Here is a 21627-nt window from a genome sequence, read left to right as displayed (position 1 = left end):
TTATCATAAAATCAACTCAAGACATGCCTGCAGTTCTTATTTCTAAGACTTCTCATCAGTCTATACTGTGGCTGCTGCCAGTGTTTGTCAGGGCAGGATGGCACATCCTCAAGTACCAGAACAGCAAGGCAATGCTGAGCCACCCATTTTCCCTTGGGCTAGCTGGCATGCATGAGCCTGGCCTGCTGTTAGCCTGGACAGCAGGTTTGGACCTGACACCCCTGACTAATCTCTTTTCCTTCAAGCTGTGCCCAAGCACTGGSGAGATGCAGCACTTCTTGAGGCACATCAGCAGAGCATACCTGCTTGTCTGAAAATCAGTAATTTCATAGCATGGCTATACAATTCTTTATCTTCCTGCTTGTCCYTCAGGGCTGCATACAAAGTGCTGTGCCTGTTTGAGATCTGTATTTTCAAGGGATTCTTCTTGTCATCACAATACAGGAGGGAGGAGAGAGAAGGGCCACATGATGTTGAGGAGGTGAGTGAGGCTTGCACCCCYCACCTGGAAGGAGGCATCACCAGAAGTCTGCTGATAGATGGAGATAGATGCACCAAGAAGTGTCCAATCTCAAAGGAGCTGCTTGCAGTGAGACCTTGTCCTTGGCACCTCCCCTCCCTGAGCCTGCTCTGTGTCCCTGGTGCTGCTCCTGCACTTGGGAAAGGGAACCCTCTAGCAGCAGGGGGCTGGAAGACAAGGTCATCCTGGAAATTGTTCATCTCCAGTGGGCCAGTGCCAGGTAGTTTGGTGAACAAGTGAGGATGTGTGAACTAGCTGTACTGTATTAGAGCACTTCTCTGGTTTATAATAAGCAGAGGTGTCTCTAGCCTGAAGTGTGGGGCTCCTGTTCCTCTTCAGGTCACTGATGGGCTGCCAAGAGTTCRTCTTCCATTCTGCCACGTGGGAAAAGCAGCTGGGAAAGCTGCTGATACCTAAATCAAAGAATCATAGAATGKAATGGGTTGGAAGGAACCTTAGATTATCTAGTCCCAACCCCTTTCATAAGGGGCAGGGACATCTTCCACTAAATGCATTTTTGGCTCAGGGTGAACAGCTGAGATAAGAACCCCAGTTCATGTTTGTGGAGTATTGTGAGTCTGTAGTGTGACTGTATGGTCCTGGCTGGCAGTGTGCCCTTACTTTCCCGGAAAAATACCTGCTGGAGAACCTCGTCACCTCAGCAGTGGTGCAAGGCAGTCTGTCATCCCACTGGACACAGCTTGCTGTGCTTCAGGAAATCAGGGTCTCTCATTCCTGGCCCGGGATCTGAGTATCCAAGATACCTACTGAGAAGCAAATGTGATCCCTTTGGCTGGATTTTTATCTCCATTGAGATGTGGTGTGTCTGTGTGTGCAGGGTGCYGAGTGGTTTGGCTATATGAATGAATGTCTACCACAGGTATGGGCTGACCGAATTGAAGTATTGAGTGGAGTTGCCTCTAGAGATAACTCAAAAACTGCCTGGACACAATCCTGTGAGACCTGCTCAAGGTGATCCTGCTTTGTCAGAATCCTGTGAGACCTGCTCAAGGTGATCCTGCTTTATCAGGGGACTTGGACAAGATGATCTCAAGAGATCCGTTTGAATTCCAACCATTCTGAGTTTCTGTATAGTGGCTCATGTCAGCTTACAAGTTTGCAGTGTCCAAGCCTGTTTCCTGGTTTTGCTCTTTGCTGCTGCAGCTTTGGAAGGACTTGAGTGCAAAATTCCTATTTAGCAAGGGAAAAGAAAGAGTGCAGGTTTTCCAAATGGATTATCACTGGTGTTTCTGGTGCATAGGTGGCCGTGCCCACAAGGGCCTGCAGATGCCCCTTGTCCTTCCAGAGATGGCTTGTGATCATTGCTTCTTTTTGAATCCCAGGTCCTGTTGTGCTTGGAGAAAGCCACATGCCCTAGTTTTCTATCCTTGTGAAGGGGATCACTAAGGACCTGGTCGTGGGATGTTAATTTTTTTTAACTGCACTCATTGTTTCCTAGCTGCAGCTTATTTCTTCAGATAAAATCGGTACTTTTTCCTCTTTGAAGAAGGCAGTCACCTGCCTCTTGAGGTCAACTGAACATGATACTGCATGGTGCTGCAGGAATATGCTCTAATAAAGTTAAAAAAATTGCTGCTATATTCTTGGGCAAATGCCATTGGTTTCTGCAGCTGCTGAGGCCTCTGCTTTGTCTGGATTTGTGGCCCTTTTGCCTGTTGGTGAAAGCCTATGGACGTGACCCAGGGGAACAGGCAGGGCTGTGCTCATGCTGCCCTGGGGCAGCTCTGGGGCTGAGCTGGCCTGGGTGAGCTTTCTGAGCTGCAGCAGAGGTGTGTGGGCATGTACAGCTGTGCCTTGGATTGGGGGTCCTGAGAACACTTGAACTGTCAGAGAAGAGAGAGGGGACAGGGTTTGAAGACAATACAGACCCTGGAAGTAAAGGCAAAGAAGAATTAGGACTGCTGAGCTGCTGAGTCCCACCTTCCTCACCATGCTGCAGATGAGATTTCCCTTCAGGAAATGAAAGTTGCTCTTTGAATAAAGGCTATGAATAAAACTTTCTTTCTGAAGTGCGCTGATGTGTCCTTGACTGAGAGGCTGTTGGAGCATCTGTTCCTCTTGAGACACAGAATGCTTGAAGGGATATTGGTGAAAGCCTGCAATGGGAGAATGCCAGAGCTTGTGCTCAGAAATTAAACTTTGTGTTTCTGAAGTAATCTATGGGCCCAGTCCTYAGTGGTGGTTGTGTGGTTATCTTGGGAGCACATGCAGGTGTTGGAAAGAGGGAAAGGCTGAGACAAGTCTGGATGTGTCCCCAGGGGAAAGGTGGGGTAGTCCCTGACTGTGCTATGTGCCTTACAGGTTTTGTGGGCTGTTGGACAGTTTTTTGTGAACCCTAGAGACACACTAGTTTGGAAAAGGCCCTTAAGATCATTGAGCCYGACTGCCAAGGCCACCATTCAGCCAYGTCCCCAGGTGCARAAGCCCCTTGTMTTTTAAATYCSTCCAGGGAGGGTGACTCCCCCACTGCCCTGAGCAGYCTGTGCTAGTGCTTGACAACCCTTTTGGTGAAGAATTTTTCCTTATTATCCAACCTACTCTTCCCCTGGTGCAACTTGGGCCATTTCTTCATATCCTATCACTTGTTGCTTGGTAGAAGAGTCCACCTGGCTCCATACTCCTGTCACGGAGTTGCAGAGAGCAAGAAGGCCCCCYCTTGAGCCTCCATTTCTCCAGGATCCCTGCCAGCTTCCTCAGCYATTCCTCATCAGACTTGTACTCCACACCCTTCCCCAGCTCTGTGCTCTTCTCTGGACATGCTCCCTGAAGGTCTTTCTTGTCACAAGGGGCCCAGCCACTGACCCAAAGCTCCAYCCCCCTGCATCATTCGCTGCAAAGTGCTTGTCCTGTTATGACCCTGAGAACTAGACCTGTTTGACCCTCACCTGTGTGTATGTGTTACCTTAGCAGGAGGAACACCTTTTTGTCAGGTATTTTGGTAATCAATGGAYTTAAAAATAGCTCAGTCTTTTTTGCACTGCTGAAACCCACTGGAGTTTGAGATGTGAGAGCCCACTAGCAGAGTCCTTAAAAGGCAAGTAAAACATAAATTGAGAGCAAGTTGGTGTAGATGCATCCCCTTTCCTGCTCTTGGAATACATAACCTGTGGGCACAGTCCTCCACATTTTCAGCTTGCTGGCTGTGGAGACTGTTGGATTTGTGGGCCAGTCTAATTACAGCTCCTTCCTGCAAAATATGTTTTAATGTTATTCAGTTTTAGGTGGTGTTGGTGCTCTCTGTGATGAAGCTCCTCTGTGCAGCTGGAATAATCCTTGTCTAGCTCTTGCTGTTTTGCAGTGCAAATCTGTGCAGTGCCTCAGGCTGGCTCTTTTTAAGGTTTCAGCAAGAGCGGGTGTTGTTTTTGAGAAAGTGGTTACAGAGAAAGGCAGAATTTGATCTTTTACCTGTCCTTGTGAAAATTCAGCTAGCCTCAGCACAGAATCAGCCTCTGAAAACAAACATTTGATTTTTAAAAGTTCTGTTTGTTGCTGTAGTCTATTCCCTTTGCACCTGAACGAAGGAGGGCAGGAGCCTGACACCACCACAGGCTTTATGTTGCCTTAAATGGAGAAATGTCTTTCTCTGAAACCTCGTCCACATCCTCCTGTTGAGTCTGAGACATGGACCCCCAGGCATTGCACAGACCTTGCACGGATAAAAATTTCTCCCATCCCGAGTATTTGGCAGCCATCTTTCAGCCCTAGTCCAATGGCAGCTCTCGTCCTTCAGTCCTGTCTCTAGCCTTCATTTTCTTGGGAATGGGTGGACATGGCCCTGAAGCCATGTGGGCAGACCTGAGACTTCTCCTAGCATGGGTTTCCAACCATTTCCTTCTTGTAGCCCCTTTCCTGCTCTGCCTGCAGCTCCAGGCATTCTCTCAACCCCTCAGCCCTTTCTCTTTTCCCCTTTCAGGGGAAACACTATAGAGAAGGTTGCTGAGCCATTTTCAGGGGCAAAGGTTTCTCTTAAGCCCAGGTCTCCTTGCAGGCYCCCACTGCTTTGGCAGCCCCTTGCTGTCCCTGTTCCAGTTTTATGTCAAGGCTTCCTCTGTCCATCAGTGTTACCTTGAACCTAATTTTATAGCTGAACCTTTTGACAACTGCYGTACAAAAGGTGATTCGCTTTTGCCAGAAGACAAGGGCTCCTGGAAAATTAAAATAATCTTTGGCATCCCATTTCTAGCCCTGTTCCAAATGCATGCCTAAGCTTTCGCTTTCTGTCAGGCTTAACTGTAGTTCTTGCATTCCATCTGAGCCTTAGAACTGGAAATTCAGATAGAGTTCTCCCAGCCCATGACTCTTGGCAGCCCCCACTTGGCTTTGGCAGCCCTTTTCCTGCCACAGTCCAAGTGCAGCTCTGGGCTTTGTCCTTCTTGCAGCCCTAACCCTAATCCTGGCACTGGCTCTCATTTTTGCACAGAGCAATTGAAAAGGCCCCCCAGCCATTGCCTGGATGAAAACTGACCCAGCCCAGCTCTCCTGCCAGCCCCTGCTTGGCCGTTGAAGCCATGGCTCAGCTGTAAGCTSTGTCTTTTACTCAAGCCTCTTACTTTTTTTGTAAAGAACTGCGGGGAAGACCCCTAACCCATGGGTCACACCAAAGCTTTCACCCATCCTGGGACTCTGGGCTGCTCTCACTTACCTTTGGCAAGCCCTTTCCAGCTTTGCTCCAGCAGTAACACCAGGCATTCTGCTTCTGAGCCCAACCCCACGTTTGTTTGCCTGTGGACYGTAAGGAAAGGTCTTCCACATGGGTCTCTTGGCAGCCCCTTTCCCCAGAACACGTGTAACCTTTCCTTTCAGTCCAGACCCATCCTGAACTGTTTTCCAGCTGAACTGTAGGGAACCTTCTAAACCATTTCCCAGGCCAGCYTCTTTACTTTTTGCCATCCCTTTTCAGCCCCACTTGAGCATTAGACTTTCCTTTGGACCCTGATGTTGGTTTTCCATCAGAGCCTTAGTTAAGCTCCCCAGCCTTTTTGTTAATGAAGGCTTTTTCCCAGGTGAGGCCTCAAGCAGTTCTTGCTTTCCACCTCTGGGTTTTCTTTTTCTTAGCCATAGCCCTGATTTTCCTGAGAAGCCATAGAAAAGTCTTCTTCTAGTTACCTGGACCAGTGTTTTTTCTCAGCCCATGAGCACTCTTGGAAGCTGCTAGGTACTTTTGCAGCCCCACTCCAACTCTGGACTTTGTCTCAGYATTATCCCAACCCTAATCTCGTGGCCAAGGTCATTCTTCAGGAAGGTGTCTGCAAACTCAGGTCTTTAKCAGCCCCTACTTTCTTCTAGTGGGCCCTTTCTGGTCCCTTTCAAGCCATGAATTTTGGCTTTCCTTCAGCTCTAATCTTAATTTCACATCKGAAGCCCAGCCAAGGGGAGGCTTCTCCCAGACCAGATATTCTGTGCTCTGGCAGTGCTGTTACAGCCCCACTCCCATGGCTGTCCTGTGCACGTGGAGTACCCATTCCCCAGACTTGCCAGTGATGCAGAGCAGAGTTGAGCTGAGGTTCCTTAAAATTTCATGTGCATATTTCTGGATTTTTTTTTTTCCAAGTCAGAAAACTGCTGTTTCAAAGTCAAACAGACAGGGATTGGGCAACATTAATTTGCTTCCCTTTTCCCCATTCCTTCATGCTGACTCCACCGGGATGCCAGGCAGCCATGCCTTTTGTCAGCGGGGCTATTAAAGGATGTGGATGCTAGCACAGACTGGCTGCTCCTTCCCAGTTTTGCATCCAAGCTTCAGATTTGGCTTCTGGCATTGCAGTATTGGTGAGCAGGAYTTTTCCTGTGGARCAGCTGCCTRCAGAAGTTCAGTTAATAGTACTTGTGCAAACCTTCACTGGGGTATTTTCAGGCTTTTGCATGTTTCCATCATTGTCCTTTAAATATCCTCCTGAGATGTGAGATGCTGTGGTTGAAACACAGTGAAGGCCATGGGCATCCCAGACCTCAGGCTTCTGGAGAGAGGGAGAAGGTGCTGCTTTGAGAGGTGGGCAGCAGATGCTTCTGCAGCTGCCCTGGCGTGGAGGCAGTAGTTACTGCCTGGAGCTGGCATCTCAATCTGCCATAAAGAACTTCTTTATGGACATAATAGTTTTTCGGCCTGTAAAAGGGATCTCATGTGGCTTTTAAAGGTAGCCTGCAAAGCTGTGACAGAAAAGGAGCCAAGAGCAGGTTGCTGAGTGCGTGTGATGAGGGGTATGAGCTCTGATCAAGCCTTGCCCCTTGGAGGTTGGCCAGCAGTGCACCAATGCCCCTCGTCCCAGGGCTGCTCCTGCTCCCTGCTGCTCTGCAAGGAGGGGTGGTGATGTCAGGATTGAGCCTAGGGTGGAAAATCTGCATATTTTATATTTTYCTAGTGTGAAACTGCAGTCTGGAAAAATGGTGTCAAAAAAGCAAGTCTGAGGTTTAAATYGTCTTGGAAACCTCCTTTTCTTGGTTAAGCTACAATGAAAGAGTCTAACAGGCTGCCAGGTCCTCCTCCCCCCATGCTGGGTGGCCAGCACCCTGCCTCCCTGGGCCTAACAGCACTCCCAGAAAACTGAACGTAGCTGCTACTTCCTATCCCTGGGGCAATTGTTTGATCCTCTGCAGCTGATCTGAGCTATTCTCAGAACTAACAGCTGGCCTTAGGCAGGGTCCTGGGTTGGGGACTGCACAGCCYATAGGACCCAGGCTGGCTACTGGAAGGAGCCCTGTTAGTAGCCCTCAGTGCAGGACTGGCTGTGGTGGGTCCTCTCATGGATGCAGCCCACGTGTCCACCCCTGCAGGTTCACCTGTGCTGCCAATTCCCAAAATGAGCTGGATCTGGGCAACCTTCACACAGAACTCAAGTCATTGTCACACAAGGTGATCAGGTAAGTATCAGGAATTATTTATTCTTCTGCAGCAGTTTTAAACGGTGACAGTTTTGGATGCAGGGTTGAGGGCTGACACAGTAGTGTTTGTCAAGGTGCTTTTTGCAGCTGGAGCCAGTCCATCAGGATTTCCTTCCAGTTGTGCTCAGCCTGCAGGCGAGGATGTGTGTATTGCAGCATCTTCCCAGACAGACTGAAGCAGCAATAAAGGAATGCTATCTGCTGATTGCAGACTGCTAGCTATGCCCTATGTAAATTTAATTAAWATTACAAAATAGTGTTTGAGACTTTGTTGTCTTTAAAGTTTCAAAACGTGGCAAAAACTATGTGTATCCCATTAAATCAGGGGATTTCTTTGAGTTGTGGATTTGAGACTGCTGTGGGATGTGTCTGAGGTTCCCTGAGGTCCGTTTGGTGGGCCAAGGAGGACCCTGAAGARCTGCTGTTTCCACACTGTGACAAGTTGCAGGCACAGTAGCGTTGTAACTATTTTTGCTAACTACATGCTGGGAATTCCTTGGTGTCCTGTGGCAGTTTGTCTTAGAGATTTCCTGCTTCCAGCACTGTGACTTACAATGCTTCTTACAGGCTCATGCTTACAGTGGTGTTGGGGGTTTCTCTGTGCACCTCACATGCCATGACAATGGCTGTGTGGGACATGTTAGGGTGGGTGCACATGGGGACTCTGGGACCTGCTCAGATGGTCCTGCCACAGATGCCTCTCACCCAGCCTCCTGTGGCCCCAGAACTTCTGAGGTCAGATGCTAGCAGTGATATTTTGGATGTGTTCAGCTCTTGGGGGAATGTGGGCCTCAGAACAAAGTGTGCTGGATCAGCCTGATGCTGTGGTAACTGTCAGGTAGTCAGACTCACACAGGGGCTGTGAAACGTTTTCCTGGGCTGGTCCTTGCTCTGGGCAGGCAGTAGCCAGGGATCTGTTTCTAGAGGCTTGTTAAAAAGCCGGGGATACTTTCTAATTGGGGGACAACATAACACAATTGGAGAAAAGAGGGTGGAAGCTATTCTTGGTAGAGCTGGACACCTCCTGAGCAGTGTGCTTTAAAGCTAGGTGCAGTGGGTCCCAGTATCCCTTATGTTGGACAAACGGATCTGGTGAGGAGCTCTTCCTTAGGGTACAGATTGCTCTGAGCCTTCCCCAAATTCCTCCTGAGTTTGCCCCATTTGTTCAGTCATGCCAGCCCTTGCAAATACTGGGTGTGCTGTGGAGTTGCTGATCACTCCAAGTAGAGTTTTGTCTTGGATTTTCCAGAGAGTTGAGCTCAGAAATGGTGAGTACTGTGTTTTTTCTACCTTCAGTGCTCTCTGACCTCAGGCTGGCCTTCCTGAAAGTACAACCCCCAGTATGCAGAGCAGCAGGAGAGCTGGGGTCCATCATGTTCAGCATTCCTCCTGTTTTTGCACCGTGGGGCTGCCTGTCTGCTCTTTAAAGTCCCTTATACAGGATAGAAATAAAAATACAATCTAAAATAATAGAAAGACACAAGCAAGGTGGGTGCAGAAAGCCAGGCTTCCTGTTCCAGCACTGTCCCTCATGGAGCTTGGGACAGAGCTGAGAGAGGAGGATCTCTGAAGCACARAGGAGCAGCGCCATGCTGTGGGATATATGGACAGCCCAACAGGAGCTTTGGTGTTGAATGGTGCCATAGCTTGGCTGTTGGAKGATGTCTGAGTAGAAGGATCATGCACTCAGGCTGGGGTGTCAGCTGGGCAGCGGATTTCTGGGAAATACAGTGATTTAGAAGAATGGAGGAAGGTGCAAGGAGAACTGTACCCATGTGAGCTGGCCTCTTTGAGGAGGCTTGATGCTATCAAGGTGTTGTCTGAGCACCTCCTGCTTCATTTCCATGCTTCAGAACTAAATAGGAGCCAGGAAGGACGTGTTGCCTGTGTGGCTGTAAAATCCTTGCTCAGYGTTTGTGAGGCTGTGTTTGCAGAAGTGTACACTGCTGTGGGCTGCTGAAGGGACTTGTGGGACACCCAGGACAGTGATAGCAAGGTGCTTCAGGCAGCAGGGCAGAGCAGGACCCTGTAGGAGCGAGACCTACCAGCCATGAATCCTGCTTGCCAGGATCCTGCACTTGGGATGTACATTAGTACCTGTTCATTGTGCTCAGAATTGAATCCAGCTACTCTTTGGGCGCCATACACTTGGTACCTGCTCCCACCATGCGCAAAAGGGTKTACCTGCTGCCCAGAACCTGTCCTGGCTTGGCTTTATCTGAGTGCTCTCATTCTGCTGGGTGGCTGTTGGAATGCAAGTTTTCTGGTCTGATAGCAGTGTAGCAGCTGCACATGCAAATGGAGTCCTTGGTGCTCTGCTTATGTTGTCCAACACGTGTATCAGTCAGGTTGCACTCTAGGGTAAGTGCACAAGTRTGCATTTTGTTTGTTCAATGCTAGATTTTCAGCAGGTGGTTTTGAGCAAGCAGGAAATTGGATCCTTTGGGGTATAGACATGTTGTATGGTGGAAAGTTTGGGAAGGCACTTCGACTTTTGTGCCAGCATCCACCTCTCCTTATGCAACAGGATGTATGCAGTGGCAGTCTGTCTTTCCATCAGGTGTGATCTTGAAAAGCATCCTCAGTGGTGGCCCATCTGTGATGCCTTTGTCCTGGGCAGTCCCTGGGGCTGCTCACAGCTGTCTGTGACAGTTCCCAAAGGCTACCACCTGGGTGCTGTGGCTTCTAAATGTTGTGTTCCTTTGTCTCTGCTCATGTGGATGAACTGATGTGGTACAGAGATGCTGGGCAGCACACCCCAGCTGAGGCTCTGTCCTCCCTAGGCTCTAGCTCAGATGCCCTGCAAGCACTGTGGTTAAGCCAGGCTGAGAGGAGTAGCTCACACATGCCTTACAGTAGATCCCTGTTACCACTCCTTTTCCTTCATGTGTTGACCTCGTCCCCCAGACTTGGCAAGTGTGTTGCTGCAATGCCAGTTCAGAGTTCTCCTCAAACCTGGAGATCTTGTCCCTTTACAGCTTGACCAGTCAGAGCTACTGTGGCTTCTCTGTGCCTTTCCTCTCAGCTCACTTTCAGTGCCCCTTTTTCTCTGAAGATCATATTGAGATCTTCTCCCACCTCTGAGGGAAAACAGAAGTGAACCACTCTTCAGGACGTGTGCTGACTGAGCTGTGTGTACAAATGAAATAGAAGATCACTCATCGCAGGGAGCTGTAGTTGCTTTCACTGAATGCTCATGGGACTGGTGTTAGGGCTGCATGGCTGTGGCACTGTGCTATGTCCACAGGATACTGGGAGCACATGTTAGTGAGCTTCTGCCTCTGAACTGGGAAAATCAGTCTTGCAGCTGAAGAAGAGACCTTGGCCACTCATATAAGAAGGCTGGTATAAGAGGGAATTCCTGGTCTTGGGTTGGTGTTGGCTCAGTTGTGGAATTTCTGATAATGTTCTTGGCTTCTACACGGGTGCTGCAAATTCTGGAGGAGCCCAGGCAAGAGCAAAAGGAAAGATTGCATGACATGGGCATGGTTTGGTGTAGGGATGGCTTGTGCTTTCAGAATAAAAATAAATCCAAGGGAGGAGGATAGTAACTTGATGTGCCTCAAATTGTGTAACTGAAAACGTCATTGCTAGCAGCAGATGCTGTGTAGAGGCCGTGCCACAGCGAGTTGGCTTCTCATGGAGAAGCTTTCAGCGCTGCTCTGCTCGTCTCTTGAAATGCAACAAGACAGGTCCTAGTGCGTGGTCAGCCTGCCAGCACGTGCTCTGTTGGTGTGCTCACTGCATGCGCATAGTGCCTGGCACTAGGGGCTTGCTGAAAAGTTTGTACCACCACCTTGTAAAGGAGGACTTGTCCTTGGCTGCTGTAAGTGCTGGTGCCTGCCTGGTGCAGGCGTGTTGCAGACTGGCAGCATGGGGGTGGGGCATGCATCAGTTAAAAGGCATTAAAAGGCATAAAAACTTGAGCATGGAGAATGAAAACTCCCCACTTGTAACCGTGGCGATAAAYCTGCAGTGCTTGCATGATGTGGTCGTGAGAACATGTTGATCTCCATATGAAAAACATAAGCTTATTTAGAAAATTGGGCTGTCTCATTTGAGATTAGAGTTTCTCTTTAATCTGCAAATAGTAAATTAGTATGGAAATGGCTTGTTAAGTGGAGTTCTCCATGCACATAAATTGGCATACCAGTGTGGTGGTGCTCCCTAGCAGGTGGTGTGCTTCCCCTTAGGATGCTGGACAAGTTCCTGACTCTGAGACCAGGCAGGATGCTCTGGATGCAGGAGGCAAAAGCAGACCACAGCACCAGGCAGACATGAATGTGTGCCTTTCTTCCTGTCCAGCTTGTCCCCTAGGAGATGGTGGCAAGAGATGCTTGCTGCACAGGATTATCACAGAGTCACAAGAATTGGAAGGAACCTACAAGGATCAAGTCCAGCCCTTCAGTGAATGGCCCACATGGGGGATCAAACTCACAACCCTAGCGTTATTAGCATGTGCTCCAACCACATGAGCATTATGAACAGTACAATCTGTTAAATGCTGCAGGTTCCCTGRTGTCTGGAGTCACAGCTGGCCACAGTGACTCTGGCCCCTGCCAGCACAGTTTAATGGAGCCTTCCACACCCCAGAATGGCATGTCATCCTGGGAACTGGTGCAGGACCTTGTGAGGACCTGGGGTGCTGCCATCCTCTCGGGGTGTCCTCTCTGTGGCCAGCTCTGTGCGCAGAAAGGAGACCAAGGGCTCTCTCCTGACACCTGTAGGGGCTTTGCAAGGGCCTCTTCTTGCATTTGGATGACTTTGCACATGTTTGGAGTAGGTATCCTGGTTAGAATCATTGAATCATTAAAATTGGAGGAGACCTTTCAGATCATCAAATCTAATCGCCCACCCAGCACTACCACTATAACCCCTGAACCACATTACCCAGTACCCAATCCAGCCCCTTAAATAATTCTGGGGATGGTGACTCCAACTCCCCAACTTATTCTGGTCCCTGACTACCCTAACAGTGATTTTTTTTTTCCAATATCTAATCTCAATCTCCCCTGTCTSAGCTTAAGGAAGGCCATTTACTCTTGTTCTCTCACTGCAGGCACAGCAAAAGAGACCAGCCCCCACCTCACTACAACCTCACTGTCAGGGAGTTGGAGAGAACTATGACTTCCCCCTATGAGCCTTCTCTTCTCAAGATTAAACAAACCCAGCTCCCTCAGCCATTCCTGATAAGACATTTTTCTAGATCCTTCACAAGCCRTGTTGCCCTTTRCTGGACATGCTCTGGGATCAAAATGTCCTTTTTGAACTGAGGGGCCCAAACCTGAACGCAGTACTCAAGGTGCCTTRTCAGTGACAAGTACAGGACACTGGTCCCTTCCCTGCTCCTGCTAGCCACACCATTGATACAGGCCAGGTTGCCATTTGCCTCCTTGGCTACTTGGGCATACCACTGGCATCTCTAGTCCCTTTCTGCCAAACAGTTCTTGAGCTGCTCCTCCCACAGCCTGGAGCTGCAGGCCCAAGTGTAAGACCTGACACTTCATGTTACTGAGCCCCATGCAGTTGTTCTTAGTCCATTGATCAAGTCTATCCATGTGTCTCTGGAGCCTTTCTACCCTTGAGCAGRTTAAGCAGATCTTGAGGTTAAACTGTGTCCTCTGGATCTGATATCCCAGCCTTGTTTTATCAGGACAGATGGCTTCAGTGCGGTGGAAATACATACTGGGTGTGTGGTGGGTGTGATACTGTTGTGTGCCTGTCACTAGCTGCATTGAGAAGACAGAGAATACAAAAGACCTGTCTTGGGACCACTGCTGAATATGGGACTACTCTGCTGTGGTGCTGGCTTGGCCCTTGCCCTGCTGGCTGTGTCAAGTAGCTGGTTTCTGACAGTGGTTAGACATGAATGCTTGTAATGTCTCTGTAGAGCTTGGTATGCTCAAGCTGGGCACAGAAGAAGACAGACCTGTAGATGTTTCATTTTGGCTCTTTGAGAGGGAGGAGGGTCTGCCCATTCTGATCTTGGCTRTCTAGTGCCTGCTGTGGCCTGGGCTCAGCACTTTCAGGGCACAATTGTCCTGGGTCTATGRCCAGGGGTGAGGACTCCTTGGCACTTCAGTTCTGAGGAGTGGCTGTGTGTGTAGCTCTGGATGGCCCTTGCTGCCAAGAGGAGGAGGCACATGGCCTGGCAGCTGCCTTTGGCCAGTATCAGAGTGGGCAGTGTGCCAGGGGCCCCTGTGGTTTCAGCTGTGTCCCCCACAGCTGTCCAWGGGAATGAATCTGAGTGGAAACAAAGGTGTGTGCCAGTAAGTGGCTGTTCTGCTTTGGTCAGGGTGAAAGCCCCTCCCATGCTCTGCTCGTTAATGTCCTTTCTTGAACCCATGCCCTTGTCTCCTCTGRTCTGGATGCTCTTTCAGAGCATGCCGGCAGGCCAAGAGCTCCTCCTGCATTGCYGAGTGCCAATGCAAGCCCTGCTTGGCTCCCCTGGTGACTGGGCTTCTGTGCTGCCTCTTGTAAACCCCCACTCAGGCAACTGCAAAAGGCCTTCCTTGATACTGACTTCAATGTGGGAAAAGTTACTCCTGAGTCACATTGTGCATGTGGAGAAAACACATACAAGGATTGGGCAGGTTACCCTGCTCCACAGCCTGGYCCAGAGGTGCCCTGGGAAGAATGGCCGGCTATAGGCAGAGGGTTGCTTTGGCAGCAGGGTCCTGGCTTTCCTTTCTGCTGGAGAGCCCAAGAACATCCCTGTCCCTCACAGCCACTCTTGGGAGTGCTGGGTGTGTGCTGGCTCCCTGTCCCCAGGAAGAAGCTGTGCCTGGCCTCCTGCTGCTGGTGATGAGGCTCATGAAGCAAGGCTAAAGCTTGTTCCTSTGGGCAGCTGACTACCAGTGCTGGCTGCCCTCCCCTGCCCRCAGCCTTTTTCCTGCCAGCCCAGCACCACTTGCTCAGGATCCTGCCCTGCCTGAGCGCCGGGTGCCTGGGAAGGAACAGGTGGGGTGGTGYCTGAGCAGCACCCATGGGAGCAGGGGCCAGGGCTTTGGGTCTGCACCAGGGCTGATGGCAGCAGAGCCCTGCAGCCCTTTGCTGGGTTCTAGAGGCAGCAGAGCTGGGCTGCTCACTGCAGCACCAAGTGTCTGTGCATCCTCCAGCCCGCGATCAGCTGCTGCAGCTGCCTGAGCTAACACTGTACCACAGGCAGTGACCGTGCTGGGGCCTGGGCCACTCAATGTGTGTATGCACAAAATATGGTTTTTTATTTGATCTTCTATTTTAAGAAATTAAAAAGTGCCCTGGAAACCTAGAGCCGAGTRATAGGCCTCTTGTGGGCCACACAACAAAAAACTTCCAGCCTGGGCTAGCCCCATGATGAGGAACTTGTAGCAAGGTATTTATCTTGACTTTAGCTTGCCTGAGGCTTTGCTGCCATGCAGACAGTGTTTGAGCCTTTCTCCTTCCCTGACATCTCTTGAGTCTCWATGAAAGTCTCTCCTGTGTGCTCCATGTGGGACCCTGGCTCTGCTGGATTGGAGCAGAGGGCWACAGATGCCTCCTCTCTGGGCTGGCGGTGTCTCTGCCCCTGGCTTTGGAGGTGGACAGAGCTGCACTGGTGAGATGCAGTGGTTCCCAGAAGGGTGCAGATGGATACTCCCAGTGTCCTGCTCTCCTGCTGTGGGAGAGTCCTGTACTGCTGTCCTGGTGCTGTCCCCACAGCTCTGTCTGCCGGAGACATGCCCAGGTGCCTTAGAGTTGTAATGCTAGGTGCCAGAGCTCAGCCTACYGCCTGGAAGTTGTTTGGGAGGTGTAAGTGGCTCTGGGAGCTCTGGGAGCAGCAGGTTAGCCGGCCTGCACAAACCCTTGGTGTCTGCCAGGTGCTTAGTTACTAAGTGTCAAGGAGTGATTCTTTGGGTCAAGGTGGTAGTGGGGAGAGCTCCTTGAGCACAGAAGAAACCTCGTGACTTGTCAGGGTTCTGAGGGACCTCACAGCCTTTTGATGGTGGAAAGAACATAGAGAGCAGGAAGAGAGTGCTAGTTCCCACAAGGGCTGGAGTGTCTCTGATCCATCTTCTGGGTTACTGCAGCAGAAAATCGACTGAGCAGTGCAACAGACTCCCCAGGGAAGTAGTCACAGCACCAAGCCTTCAAGAACTATTTGATTTCAAGAAGTATTCGAACAATGCTTTGAGGCACGTGATGGGATTCTTGGRGTGTCCTGTGCAGGGCCAGGAGTTCGATTTGATGATCCCGATGGGTCTTACCCAATTCAGTGTATTCTATGACTTGGTGTTTCTGAAATTTGTGAGGGGAGGCCTGGGAAGTAGAGCCAGGTTGGGAGCCAGCTCACTGGGTGGGTGCTGTCCAGCCCAGGCTGAGGTAGGTGGGGGACAACCAGTGTGCTGGAGGGGTAAGCTGAGCACCTTGCAGCCTCCTGCAGCACAGACTGCTGTGAACGATGAACCAAACCCAGGCTTCAAGCACACCCTTGGGATGGGACTGCTCTCTGTTGGAGCCCAGCAGGATTGTTCTGAGCTGCTGCACCCACTTGAAATCTCTATATGGTCTTCCTGGAGAGCACATCTACTGCAGCTGCATGTGTTTTCCAGCTTGACTTAGCCTTGTGTCCTCTGGCCTCTCCTGGGACACATTTGCAGCAGTACAGGAGGGGCTGTACAGTACAGGCTTAGTCATGAGAAACAAGTCCTGTGTCATCCTGTCTGTAGGTGCCATCAAACTCCTCCCTGCTCAGGTCGTAGCASTGGGTGCTTTTTCTTGCTCCCACCAAACTTGACTTAGATGTGCACCATGCTGGCCTGGCTTGTGCCGTGTAGCCAGGATGAGCATTGGAAGCCTTTGCCTCTTCTTTTCAGTGTGGTGGCATGAGCCGTGGACCAGCATCAGCATGCAGAATTGGTCACCTCATGCTGGCCTGATCACTGCCTGCCTGTAGGACCTGTTGGGTTTTGGTCTTCCTGCTAGGGAGGGGGAGACACGARTGGGGTCAGTGGGGCTGGCTTGTGGGCTGTCAGCAGTGCAAACTGCCCCCTTGTGCCAGTGAGTCTGACATCTCATGGAGTGGGGTTTGCATGGTGCAGGAGGGAAAGGATAGGCAGGTGTTTGTAGGATTTCTGTCTTAAAACACTTGTCAAATACTTCTGAGCTCTTTGGCACCCATTGCTGGCGCTGTGGAGCAGACAACTGCTGAAGGTTGGCTGCCCCAAAAGCATGTGCTGCCAACAGCTCTGTTGAGTGTACTGTGGCTGGGGCTGYTGTGGGGAGGGCATGGGCTGTGATCTCACCCTGTCCCCTTGACTGTCRCAGCATGTTTATCCTGGGGAGCTGCAGCAATGCCCCATCACCCAGGATGGGTACCATTTCTGATGGTGACCCTGCGTGTGGCAGGGCTGCTTCTGGCCTTCCTGCCACCACAGCACTGCTGGGAGGGAGGCAGTGAGTCCCGTTTTCTCCTGCATCTGGCAGTGTCCAACCTATGCCCAGTCCCCAGAGAAATCAGGCCTGGGCAGGTGTGTGTCAGCTCACCAAGTAGCCTGGTCCTGAGGGTGCATGAAGCCTGGGATGGGGTGCTGTGTGCTGTTTCTTTGTGTTTGGGACAGCTGCTCTGGCAGTACCTGGGAGCTGTGAACATTACAGAGACCAGCTAAAAAGTGCTGTTGGCCCAGTTGGACCACAGTCACTGTTGCAGGGAGCCTGGGTGACCACTGTKTTTTGCCCCAGAGAGCTGTCAGGGTGCTGCATTACCACAGACCCCTCGCTGGTCCTCTGGAGGGGGCCAGCATGGACGTCTCTGACACTAAGGTACTGCTAAGAGCTGGACTTGTAATTGCAGCTCCTCTGGCCAGGCCTGGTGTGGGGGAATTGCTTGGAAATCTCTCCCTCAACCCATCCTCCTCCTGTGRGCTGCAAGGTGGCTGCTGCTCTTGCAGCATCCCCCTGCTGTGGGCACACAGGYCTGGGGACACAGCCAGCCCAGCACCTGTGCTGCACCCGCGGCTGCTTGTGGAGACACACAGCTCTTCCCCTCCTTGCTGCCTCCATCTTCATCCCCATGGCAGCTCTTTCATGGTCATAGCCATAGGGCTTGCAGCYCACCTCGAGCTCCTGCATCCTCTCCAGTCTCTTTCTGCTGTCATTGCTGCTTGGCAGGGGCTGGTTTGTTTACTTCCCTCTGCTGCTGCAGGGCTGGCAGAATCCGCCACGTCTCTCAGCAGGGCCTGGGCTGTGTCTGGGGCTTTGAGGAGGTGGAGTGTGTTCTCTGCTGGCCCCAGGTGCGCCACTTTTTGCCGAGACTGCAACTGCAGTGTTGGTCTTGGCCAGTGGGTTTCAGGCAGCACTGAGCTGTGGGAATATCTGTGGTTGGGCTCTTGCGGTGGCTCAGCAGAGCAGATGTCCCCAAGCTGATCCCTGAGAGTGTTTCACTCCGGCAGCTTTGTTGCTCTGAGCAGCCCTGGGGTTGGTTTGTCCTCCTGGAGGGGTGAGTGGAAGGATGGAGTGCCTCAAGTTCAGCAGTCTTGTCATTGTGAATTTTTTTGTGTGTTGTGTCTTGCAGAAATAACATTCATCCCAGATTTGATGATAATGAAAATACAGAAAAAAGAAAAGCAGGTTTGTAACCCTCTCTCCTTCTCCCAATTCAACTGTAAAGGCTTGGGGACCATGCCATGTGTGGTGGGAAAGAGGCGGCGGGGTTAGGGGTGGGGATATTGCCTTGAATTTCCTGCCAGGCGGGTAGCTCAGTTTGAAATTTGACCTGAGCAGCTCAGGGCCGGTGAGTCTGATGGGGCCATTGAACAAGGTGGGGTTTCTCTCAAGTAGTGGAAATGCTCTTTGTTTGGTGMTGTCCCCAGTGGAAGAGCAGACCTTCTTTTGTGTCAAAGTCKGTAGTACTGGTTCTTGCTGGAATCTCATTACAAAACCACACGTTTGCTGTGATTACTGTTACTAACATGATATTCCAGAAATAATACCAGCTGGGAGGTTCCAGAAGATCGTGTCTGGGAGCTTGGTGAGGGAATTTTCTTGCCTCACTCAGAAAAAATCCCATCTCACAAAGCTCCCATTTCTGGATTGCCACATCAGATCATAACAACCTGCTGCTCCCGGAGGGGATTTATGAGCCAGTGGTCTCTGTACTATGTGYAGGGGAAGAGCCTGGCCATTGACTCTGCTGAGGGGAAAGGGCCTGTTACATTTGTGGAGAGTTGCTCGCGGGAGTGAAATACGGCTGGAGGTATAAAACAAACTGGTCTGCCTGGAGCTAATTTGTGTCTGTGCTGCTTTTAATGGGAAGCCATTAAACTGAACACTGAGCTAAGGGATAAATTTGTTTGAGAGCACAAGCCAGTGCAATTTCTAACCATCTCTGAAGCAGCACATGCTGCTCAGGGCACTCCAGATCACACTGCAATGGCAGGTTGATGGGAGGAGGAAGGGAGAGAAGGGTTTGGCAGAGATCAGTGTCCTGTTTTGGGCTTGCAGCAAGGCAAATGCTGCAGATATTGAAGGGTGTGTGTACAGAGCACCAGTACTGTAGGAAGTAGTGAGTTTAAGAGTGTGTCCTAAAGATGCTGTGAAGAAGCAGAGCCAGCCTCAAGGTGAGGAAGAGGAAGGGAGCATGGAAGGTCTGGTGTACCAGCATGGCTGGATTGCTCCAGATGGGGCAGGGCAAAGGTCTGGAGAAGAGCAGGGTGCTTTGGGGCATGGGTCTGTGATCTCCCACCTCTGGTAGCAAAGATCAGGTAAGAAATTAATGCCACTCATTGGGCTAATATAGCAGGTTTGGGTCCTCTGGAAATGGGATTACTGAAATATGYGGGGTTTAAGCACAGCACAGCAGAAAGATTTTAGAGGGCTCAACTGACAAATTGTTTTGTATAGCTGCTGCTGCAGATAAAATCTGGGAGGGAGATAAAGGTATGTGTTGTGAGCAAGGACGGGTAGAGGTCCAGCTGCTCATGTCCTGAGCTATTTCAGCCTGCAGCAGTGTAGGACAACTCTTGCAGCATGTCACRGGGTGGGATGTGGCATTCCCAAATTCAGTGTTTGGAACAAAGCTGGGACAAGCAGGGCTTCTGGTTGAGGTGGTGAAGGGATGGATGGTTCCCTGTAATGCTCAGCTGAGYAGTACCAGGGGCAAAACTAGCAAGGGGCACCATTCCACATCACTCTGGATACCTGARCCCAGGAGCTCCCACACCTTCTCATGGCACCAAGGAAAGCTGTTGCCTCCCATTGAACAGTCACTCTGGGGAAGATGAGATACTTATGTAGTTCCAAGGCTCTCAAGGATCATGTGTTTCCCTGCCAGCCCCTCACCTGCAGGAGCTCCATGTTAGTTATCATGTAGGTGTAGGTTCAGGCCCATGGGTGAGAAGGTTAGCATAATGCTGGTACCCATCATATTGGTGAGGGATGGCAGGGGAGCTGTCARCTGTCTTTGGGAGCAAGTAATGGATGTTCTCCCTCCTTTCCCAACCTCCTGGCTGTCCTTGGCCATGTCCACTGTCTTGCCCATGTCCACTGCCAGTGGATTAGGAAAGCTGGGCTGGAGAGCTGGGTCTCGAAGTGGGCTGTCTGGGGAGGAGCTCCYCTCTGTGCGCCCTTGGTGCCCCCCTCAGCAAGTGCCTCTCTTCCTGTGCAGATTAGGATGACTTGGGGTGCAGGACGCTGCCAACTGGTGCACTGTCTGGGGGCCTGTTAGCACAGGCAGGGGCTGTGTTTCCACAACTCTTCYTCCTTAGTAATGCACAAAAATCTGGTACATTTGTCAACAAGCTGTGACTAACTCGTGAAACCTGTCACTTGTCTCATGACTTAAAAGTTTTCATGCCAGGGTGCCTTGTCTGCTGGTGGAGGTGGGGCAGGGGTGCCTGGTTACCCCAAGAGCAATGACAAGTGATGGATTTCCTTTGAGGGCTCAACAGTACCATCATTCCCTGGGCATCCTCTCCCATCTTGTCCAGCTTGTCCCTGGGCATTGAAGGGTCGTCTGTTCCTTATTTCTGCCAAATTCTGACTTGTTAATAACCAGGGAAATACTGAACTAAAATAAATGTTGTTATCCCACAGTGCTGTAAATCTTTTTATTCTACAGCTGTGAAAATGCACCCATCCTGCATGGACTGTGAGAGCAGGGCAGAATTGTGTTGGAGACAGACAGATGGGAACCTGTGACCTCTTAGCTCCTGCCTTCTCCTGGAGTGCTCTTTTGACTTTCTAGCCTGGGCTTGGAGGTGGTGGGAATGGCTGGATCCTTTGCAGTGTGCAGACAGCAGTGGGAGGGAACAGCCCAGGGSTGCCAGCACCATGTGGCTGCTGGGCASCCCTTGCAGCAGGAAGGCCCCCGGGAGGATCTGGGGCAGYTCTGTATGTCTTTGCTTCAAGCACTTACTGCATAAAATGAARGATTTTCCTAAATGTTATGGGTCTGTTTATGTGAAAGTGAGCTTTGCTGTTTCACATACTGCAAATGTTATTGGGGGTTTTTACCAGAGTTCCTCGGGGCTAGAGCAGAGTCCTGAAGCAGTTGGAGCTGTTGCAGGGGGCAGCTTGTGGCAAGCCTGAGGGCACTTGTGCCTCTGTCCCAGGTTGTGTCTGTGGGCTGCTGGTCCATAATGGGCTTTTTTGGTCATGATGAGACTATCAGGTGTGATGACCTCTGGTCCTGGCTGTGTGGTGGAATTTTGGGCACCCGCTGTGTAAGGGTGAGGGGTGGGGGGAGCAGTGAGCTGTCAGGGTGCCCTTGTCCTGCACACACAGCCAGAAGTGCCAGTTCTCTCCCATGGTCCAATGGCTACACAGGCTTTCCTCCCTGACAGAGAGGACTGAGCGGTGAGGACAGCCAGGACAGGCCAGGGCAGCAGCATTGCCCTCTGCCCCTGTGCCAGGGTGGTGGGAACACACGTGCCCACTGCCAGGGTTGGCCCAGTCATGGGACAGAGCTTCCTGGCTGTAGTTGTTGARGGCTGCATTGTGTTGGAGCATCTCAGGAGCAGAGCCAGGCCCCACCTCCATCACTCACATCCCATGGTGACTGCAGAGCCTGCTCGCAGACATGATGGAAGGTGGTACTTACATATTTTTTACTTCTCGCTGCATTGGATTAAGAGCTGGAAACAAGGGGTACCAGAACACAGAGCAGACACCGGGCTACCAGAGCACAGCCGCCCATGCTGTGTGTGGTGCTGGTGGGGATGCAGCTGCTGGAGTGTTCGGCTCACCAGCCT

General features: G+C 51.0%; 1 protein-coding gene across 9 annotated transcripts in view; it reads left to right on the top strand.

Annotated features, from left to right (window-relative positions):
• Nucleotides 1-21627, top strand: part of CHD6 (chromodomain helicase DNA binding protein 6) — an 89354-nt gene that overhangs the window by 15328 nt on the left and 52399 nt on the right. For 8 of the 9 annotated variants that reach the window (XM_057376654.1, XM_057376648.1, XM_057376651.1 and 5 more), the window contains one exon: nucleotides 17952-18007. The exons of the other annotated variant lie outside the window; for it this stretch is intronic. In XM_057376654.1, coding sequence (XP_057232637.1) covers nucleotides 17975-18007 — 33 coding nt within the window. In that variant the 5' untranslated portion in view covers nucleotides 17952-17974. The remainder of the gene's footprint in view (nucleotides 1-17951; nucleotides 18008-21627) is intronic. 9 annotated transcript variants of the gene reach the window in all.

This window comes from Malurus melanocephalus, unplaced genomic scaffold (genome assembly GCF_030028575.1).
Source record: "Malurus melanocephalus ecotype Western Australia unplaced genomic scaffold, MMel_1.1 scaffold_287, whole genome shotgun sequence".
Lineage (NCBI taxonomy): Eukaryota > Metazoa > Chordata > Aves > Passeriformes > Maluridae > Malurus > Malurus melanocephalus.
This window is presented reverse-complemented; position numbering and strand designations above follow the sequence as displayed.